The sequence below is a fragment of the Cibotium barometz genome, chromosome 4 (genome assembly GCF_041138505.1).
Source record: "Cibotium barometz isolate CiBa-2024 chromosome 4, ASM4113850v1, whole genome shotgun sequence".
In the NCBI taxonomy this organism is placed as follows: domain Eukaryota; kingdom Viridiplantae; phylum Streptophyta; class Polypodiopsida; order Cyatheales; family Cibotiaceae; genus Cibotium; species Cibotium barometz.
In genome coordinates this window covers 66,772,362-66,780,545 of record NC_141049.1, presented here as the reverse complement: position 1 = coordinate 66,780,545, position 8,184 = coordinate 66,772,362, and the positions used below count along the sequence as shown (strand labels likewise).

General features: G+C 41.2%; 1 protein-coding gene across 2 annotated transcripts; it reads left to right on the top strand.

The window, feature by feature from the left end:
- The first annotated feature begins 2,027 nt into the window (after positions 1-2,027).
- On the top strand, positions 2,028-5,981 carry LOC147639533 (uncharacterized). 2 transcript variants are annotated; one of them, XM_086792268.1, is made up of 9 exons: positions 2,028-2,379; positions 3,017-3,196; positions 3,392-3,462; positions 3,556-3,615; positions 3,721-3,975; positions 4,160-4,222; positions 4,358-4,426; positions 5,575-5,620; positions 5,731-5,981. In XM_086792268.1, the coding sequence occupies exons 1-9, from the start codon at positions 2,337-2,339 to the stop codon at positions 5,790-5,792; spliced, it is 849 nt and encodes a 282-aa protein (XP_086648394.1). In that variant the 5' UTR covers positions 2,028-2,336; the 3' UTR covers positions 5,793-5,981. The 2 variants fall into 2 exon arrangements, with proteins under 2 accessions (XP_086648394.1, XP_086648402.1); XM_086792276.1 differs by lacking the exon at positions 2,028-2,379 and adding an exon at positions 2,388-2,511.
- The last annotated feature ends 2,203 nt before the right edge of the window (positions 5,982-8,184 follow it).

Genomic DNA, 8,184 nt, shown 5'->3' with positions numbered 1-8,184 from the left:
AAGCTCTCATCATAGCTAAAGAAAATCATGAGAGGGATATGAAGCATATCCATCGGGTCATAGCAGATGAGCTTGAAGATATGAATCTGGGAGATGCGGAGGATCTGAAGATGGTCTGGGTCAGTAGTAATCTTGATGTAGAGTTTAAAACACAATCTCCAGCAATTATTAAAATCATATGTGGATGTATTTGCTTGGAGTTACAAGGATATGAAGGGAGTTGGATCCTGAGTTCTATCAGCATCATATTAATCTTAAGGAGGATGCTATTCCAATGAAGCATCAGCAGTGCAAAATGAACCCTAATTATGCAAAGCAGGAAGGAAGAAATTGAAAAACTTTTGAAAGTGGGGTTCATTTATCCACCAGTGGAGCTTTTCCATTAATCAAGACACATAAGAGTTCATTAACCAAAAACATACTTATATTAATCTCAAAATCCTTACATTAATCAAGACACATAAGAGCTCATTAACAAAAAAATCCTTATATTAGTCTCAAAATTAAGAGAGGTGCATAGGAAGTGAGACCTGTCATATTAAAAATAATGTGCAAAAAGTAGCAACGTATAGCGAGTCCTTTATACAAACAAGATCAAAACGGTACTTAGATGGAGCCTTCCTCACCTACACATGTTGCTAGGCTAAAGTACTCATGAAAAATAATGTGCAAAAAGTAGCAACGTATAGGGAGTCTTGAATGCAAACAAGATCAAAACGGTACTTAGATGGAGCCTTCCTCACCTACACATGTTGCTAGGTTAAAGTGCTCGTGATCAATCTCTAAAGAAGCACACTTATCTCAAGGTGAGAGACACAAGATGTTGTTGGTACAAAGCTACACAAGTCCAAAAGTCTAGAACTGATGCTTTAAAAACGAAAAAAGGTGGTTGTGGAAAATCTATAGAAGCAATCTTCATAAAAAGATTGTGAGTATGTAAATTTTTTAAGGTGAAAGTTAGAAAAACTCGTTATTTCACTTACAAGCTCATCATCATTAAAAGCTCCCCAAAAAACACCCTTATTTATCTCACTTTAGCACAGTAATGAATTATATACCACATGCAAGCATAGTTATGGGTCCAACTAGTTCAAAAAACCCAAGGTTTAATTTGCATCACACACGAGTAATTAGCAATCCAAAAAAGATGACACATTCAAGTAATGGCAAAGTCTTCTGGCTGCGTGGAAAGGTACTAGCTCTTGTATACAATATCTACTATAGTGTAATTTTAGGGAAATTAACTACAAGTTCAAGGTGAATAATCAACACACAAGGGGTTTTAAATCTCTAGTTCCATAGAGGTTTAACTAATGTATTATAGTCAATTGCCCCTTGTTTGGGCATCTATAGCCCTGACATTTTTGCATGTTGAAACAAAATGAGATCGTTGTAGGGGGGAAGACTTGGTTTAGGCATCCATACTTAGAAATAAGTTTAGGGAACTTGCACATCTTTAGCTGAATGAAGAAATCTAAGAGGAAGGAATATGATTGAAACTAATGAGAAAAGCCATGGGATCCTAGAGGAGGGTAATGGTAGAGCCCTTTGTGTTACAAAATGGTGACGAGCTTCGTCATGACATGCCATCTTTTCCTTTTTTTAAAATGCGAGCAAGTGTTTAAGCATTGGCTCAAGTCATGAGAAGAACTACAATTCCAAGTTGCTAAGCCATGCAAGGAGAAAGTGCCCTTGAGATGCTATCAATGTGGGGCACGATGTCAGGATTGCGGAGGGAGGTTGGTGAGGAGTCTAACAAGTTGAAGAATGGCTCCATTGGGGGTTAGAATTGTTCAACCACCATGTAGAAGAGTGGCTCATTGAGATATACCATACCAAAGGGTTGGCATTAAGTTGATTGAAGGGTGTCCCATTGATTGACATGTACCATACCTAAGCTCGAAGAGTGATACGAGAGCTCTTGCCCCATGTTGAAGAGTGGTCCATTGACATATAAGTACCAAGAAGAGCTCTACCACCATGTTGAGCTCTGGGACCATGCCATGTATGAGAGTGGCCCACTTGGTACACCTATGTAGCTACAATAAAACATAGCTCTACAACCCTGGGGTGTGAAGACGATGAAGGCGCAGGTTTGAAGCAAGCTTAAAGTTAAGGGTTGGGTGTGGAGCGGACGGCTAATTTGTCTCAATCTTGTGTGTTTCCGGGAGTCCCAATGCAGTGGGAGATGATCTCAAAAGGCTGTTAGAAAACATAGGAAAGACACCCATCGCCATAGCTATCCAAGTCTGTTCTTCTTCGTCTTTAACCAAAAGAAGCACACAGCAGGAAAGCAAGAAGAAAATCAGAAGGAAAGCTTCATCCTCACTTTGGCCATGGAGTCCCTCTGCCCTGCCATCGCTGTTATGGCAGCTCCAGGTAACCCTCTCTCATGCGCTCTTTCTCATTCTTATAACTGTTTAAAAAATGGTTTGTTTTAAGTCGGAAGAGTTGTCTGCTTTATCGATCTTGGATCCATAACCCCTCTGCATGTGCTCAACTACTGCACAGGTATGCAGAGAAAAATGATTTCCCCCTAAATAATGTCAATTAAGATTAATGAGAAACTCCTGATTTATTTTTAGAATCGAAAGTATTTCAAGAAAATGAGCCCCAAAAAACCCAGCAAGAACCCAGAAGGATCATCCCTTGAAACCCCTTGAATTTCATTCAGAGGGTTGCATGCTGAAAAAACCAATTTTTGTTCATCGTGCATGCGTGCAATTCTGCATCTCTTTTCTGGCTGATTTTCTTAGAACTTAAATTAACCAAGTGTTATAACAACCCTTAAAATTGCACAGAAATTTTCAAATTCACCCCAAAAAACCATGGATGCAGTCACTTCTCTGCATTTTGTGCATACAGGCAATTTTAATCTCTTTTCTGCCTCTTCTCCTGAAATGTATAATGCAACCTGTCTATCGAATTGCCTGAAAAATTACAGAAAACCTTCTCAAAAGCTCCAAGAAAACCCTAGAAATGGAGATATTCACATCTCTGTGTTTTGTATATGCAGGCGGTTCAGCTCCCATGTTTGCTCCCAGCTGCAGGGCGCTCTGCTTAATGCCTCCATCGTCCGCCAGATCTACTTTTGTCCCTCGCCCACCATTGCAGATGCGGTCCCCCTTCTACCTACAATCTACCTTTTCCAGATCTGTAAACCCAATCTGTTCTGCTGCTGTTTCTACTCCGGAGAGTAAGTTTCTACTTATCTTTTTCATTGGCTTATTTCCACTATATATTCTTAATCTTACATGACACGTTTTTCTTTTTCCCCCCTTGACCCCCTTCCTGAGCATGCATGGCCGACGCCTCTTGAGCTGCTTCTATGCTCATAGCTAAAACTTCACTTTACAACCAGTGTTTATATAGTAGTTTGCTTTTGGAGCAGAAATCAGTGAAGGGGAAGATGAGCCAGCATTGAAGGAGAACCATAACTCGCTTGCCCCCAATTCTTTTGAGGTAAGCTTCTTTGCATGTAAGAAGTTTAGATGCATTGCCTACACGATAATTTTTTATATTTAGGATAAACCCTAAGTCTTCACACTTTGCCAGGTACAATCCTTACTGATGGAGGTCTGTGATGAGACAAGTATTGCAGAGCTGGAGCTCAAGGTTGGGATTTGAAGTTCTCAGTTCCCCACTTGCAGGAATGTTAGGCCAAACACTGCAAGCATGCAGATTTGCATGTTAATACCTTGTGTGATGTGGTGTGTTTAGGTGGGTGCTTTCAAGCTGCATGTGAAGAGGGATGTAGGGAAATTAAAGGGTTCAGCTCCAGCTGTGCCTGTGGCTCCACCTGTCCCTAGCAAGCCTATGGTGGAGTCTGTGGCACCAGCAACCTCTGCTTCAGTTGTGGCTCCACCAGCACCAGCTGCAGCACTATTAGCAAGTCCTGCCTCGAAATCGGGCTCAAGGTTTGGGCTTTTGGAAGCAGCAGCAGATGAAGGACTGCTTTTTGTGACCTCCCCGAAGGTAGTATCTTTGTTAGCACCATTTCATGATTCAAATTCTAGTTTATTATGATTTTTTGTTCATTGTTTTGTGAGATTCATGGGATTGGAGTGGCAGTGCAGCATGCTGAATTGACGGGGGGAATTTTTTGTGCAAATTTGGGTTTGTGATTGCCAACACTGAGGTAGTAAGTATTTATATACAGGTGGGCTTGTTCCGGAGGTCCCGTGTCGTCAAAGGAAAAAGTGGTCGTCCGTTGTGCGAGGAGGTATGCATTCAGTACATCTTGATCTCATCTGGGCGTTAGTAATAAGTATATGCTATCTACACTGCTAAAAGATGGCTCAATGTGGAATTTGTTCTGCAACAGCTCTTTTATTGCTATCTTTGTGCTCACTCGCAGGGGCAAATTGTTAAAGAAGGCCAAGTGGTCTGCTATGTGGAACAGCTTGGGACACAGCAACCTGTCGAGGTATGATTGATAGATAGATTTTCTGTTTTAAGGTCAAGAGTAGGTTTTGACAAGCTGTATTTCTGCAACCCTGATAAATTAGTGCATTTTTTGTACCTTCTGGTCTCAACCTGCATTCTTTCTGTCTCCCTCTGTCTCCCCCCCCCCCCCCCCCCCCTCCCCCCCTCCCAACACACACAACAACAACAACAACAACAACAACAACAACAACAAACGGCAAAAGGAAGGCCTTTGAGTGTGGGGGATCTAGAAGGGCTGGAGGGCATTGCCGTTCAGCTCTGTGAGCATGGTCGTGTGGCTGGGCCAACACTTAGTACGGGGCTAGAGAGGCATGCCCTACTCAGTCTCGCCACCGGGGCCTCTTTGTATAAGAAAGATAATCTTGAGGTGAACACATAAGATGTGTTGAAGACCATAACCTTGGTTTTGCCAAAATTGACCGTTAGGTCTCTCTCCCTGCAAAATCTGTCCAAATGCGTTCAAGTGTTTCTACAAACCCTTGGCTGTGTCTGAGGTCAAGATAATGTCGTTAGCTCATAGCAATATGGGCACTACTGTCTGGGATGGTGGGGGCCTCTACCTCCAAAACTGTCCACAAATACTGCAATCTCATCAATGTATAGACGAAGAGTGTAGGTGGGGCAGCCTTGCTTGACCCCAATAGTGCTACATAGTGCATGTGAAAGGTTTGAGGACAGAGATAACAAGGACAAAGGTTGATCTGATTTGAAGGTTCTGTGCAGGCAGAAGGTTTACTAATATATAAAACCAGTTCCTCAAAAGGTTGAGGACAAAGAGCCAACCGCTGGCTTCAAACAATTTAGAAGTGTGCAATATTCATGCCTTCACAGTCTGCAGGCGTATATGTGTCTCTCTGCATTTGTGCATGCACAGGGTGAGTGCATGGGCATGCCTGTGTGCAGGTCTGCGTGTTCATGCTAACCTTCTAAATTATTTTACATTTTCATTGATTTTTTTCTTAACTGTCAATTTCATGTAGTATTTCTGTTGGCCGTTGCTCTTCCTACTATAACTCTTGAAATGCATGATTTATTGATCTTATGTGGTTTCTTAAAAATCTAGTCTTTGAAGCATGCATGGTTAATTTAACTTACACGGTATATAAATCCACAATTTGAAACATGCAGGCTGATAATTCTGGTGAAGTCATGAAGATTTTATGTAAAGATGGAGGTGAGGATCTGAGGGAAAACATTTCATATGAAAGCCAGTACTTGATTGGTCTCTCTTTATTATTGATTTGATTTGGAGTCTCTAACTAGCGGTTCTTTTTGTGTGTACAGAGCCTGTGGGTTATGGTGACCCACTTGTTGCAATCCGGCCATCATTTCCTGGCATCAAGTAAATTGCGGTTGGTGATAGGCCTTGATAACATTTTGAATTTTGAAATCACAAGATCAAATTTTTATGAACCCAGATAATTTTATAGAGAAGTTTGTCTGTCTCAACTGGGCATGTCATTTAACGGCTAGGAATAACTTTCTGTTTGGAAGATAAAATCAAACAAACAAGTAGTCTTCCCGAGATTGTTTCATCTGCTGTTTCTCTGATTTTTCAACCCACCTAACGGTTTGAGTAAGAGTGCAGCAGTGTACATTAAGTTGGCTAAATGTTAGGTTTAACAACTCACTGGTGTTGCCTGGACTAGAAATGGTCCAGCCTTGTGGGCATATTCATGTGGACGAATATGGAATGAAATGCTTGCTACAGTAATCTTCTTCCTTTCCCATCACATGTGGGGGTGGGTTGTGTACTCAGTGTACTCATCATTTCCAACCAATGCTTGGTAGTTCTAATGATAATTTTGCTACACAAACCAGCAAGTACCCCTGTATAGACTCTCCCAAAGACATGGAGTGTTGATCAGAGAAATGATTACAATGTCACCTGTTGACATGCAGAATGGAGTTTATTGATGGCTTTTACGTATTTTTTTAATTGGTTAAATTCAGGAAAAACCTAGTGTCATCGAGTGGAGTCTTTTATTTTAAGAATGAGCAGTCTTTGTTTAAAGGGTTGCCTTTGAGTGCTGGAAAAGTGGCAACTCTACTGTGATATCAACTTAAAAGAGTTCTAGAGTATGTGATCAAGTGATATTGCAATGCATGTTTGGAGACCAAAAACACGCAAAAACACATAATAGATATGCTTGCAACCAAAAACACGCAAAAACACATAATAGATATGCTTGCAAGCAAGATATGACTTGTTCCCTTGCTTTCTCTTTTGGAAGTTGGGGCAAGCGCATCGTGGCTTAATAGTTACATACGCATCATATGTTGTTTTTGAGGCACAAGTCATCATGTGAAAGATTGAATGTTGTTGTGGGGTAATGGTATCCTCTTCAATGTAAATAACCTCCATTGAAAGAACACTAGAAATCGTCTTGCTTGCCTCTTGTGAGATCCCATGTCTCCATTTGGGCCTTCGCACATTACTTGCACCTCCATGTATTTGGACTTCTTCCTCATGTGTGCCTACTGCATTCTCTGCTCCACGTTTTTGGACTTCTTCCTCGTGTATGCCTATTGCATTCCTTGCTCCATGTTCTTGGACTTCCTCATGTGTGCCTACTGCATTCCCTGCTCTTTTTAGACAAAACCGAGCTGCTTCTAGCATGTCAGCTTCAGCTTTAGTGATTTTTGTCCCAATGTCTACAGGCCACTCGGTGGGTCGTTGAGGCTTATGAATGATGATGTTGTTTGGGTGCCATGTGTGGGTGACATCATCATTACAGAACCACATTGGTTGTGCCTTGGCACTGCCAGGTCTAGGATGTGCTCTTAGAAAAAAAACACGGAGCAACTACTTTACTTGATGAGTTTTGGATGTAACGGGTGCACTTTATCTTATCTATTGTTCAGCCAAAGCATTTCAACTTTGAATTCAAAGGGGTTCTACGAATAGCCCAAAAGGTACGATTCACATGTTGCTTAGTGATAGAAAATTGTGTTGTGGCTGGTTGTTGAAGATATGTAGTAGAGGCTCTCATATTGCCTTCTTGTCGCTTGCCATCTTTAGAGGGTTCCTTGGTTATATTTGCATCTGGAGTAGAGAAGTGAAGAGTCTTGCGTCCTCTTTGCGTCCTGTATCTATTTTCCATAACATATCCTGGTCAGTGTGAATCAAGCTCCTCCACATCAATCACTCCATTGGAATGCTACTTGCGTTGCACCGTTTCTTTATCTCCATCATGTAGGGGTTGCTCTTTTTCATACATTGGTGTCCCAGCAACAGCACTATGAATGGCACGTGCAACTTGAGGAGCTGGGGGTGAGTTCCTAGTTGCAGCTCTATTGAGTAATGTTGCTAAACTTGGTCCATCTCCCACATGTCTGCCAACCATGTATGCATACTGCTTTGCACTTTGGAGATTACACATGCATCGTACAAGTTTATCTTGTGTTTGTTTCCCTCACCAACAAGCCAACTACCATGCATACTTTCAGCCATATTTGTTCTTGGCATGTTTGCTTTCTCAATTGGACTCTTTTGAACCTAAAATTTTCACACACCGAAACTTTTGAATTGATTTTTAGTAATGAAGCAAGAAATTTGTATCATAGAAATGCATGACATCATTAAAAATAATCCTTAGTACTGAACAAAATAGTATGAGCTAATTTTTATAACATACTGCTGTCATTAAGTTACTCCAATGTGCAATACGGACTTCCCACCAAGACATCCATATATCCATGGCAGGAACTTGATTATCTTTTAACTGCTCCATCTCT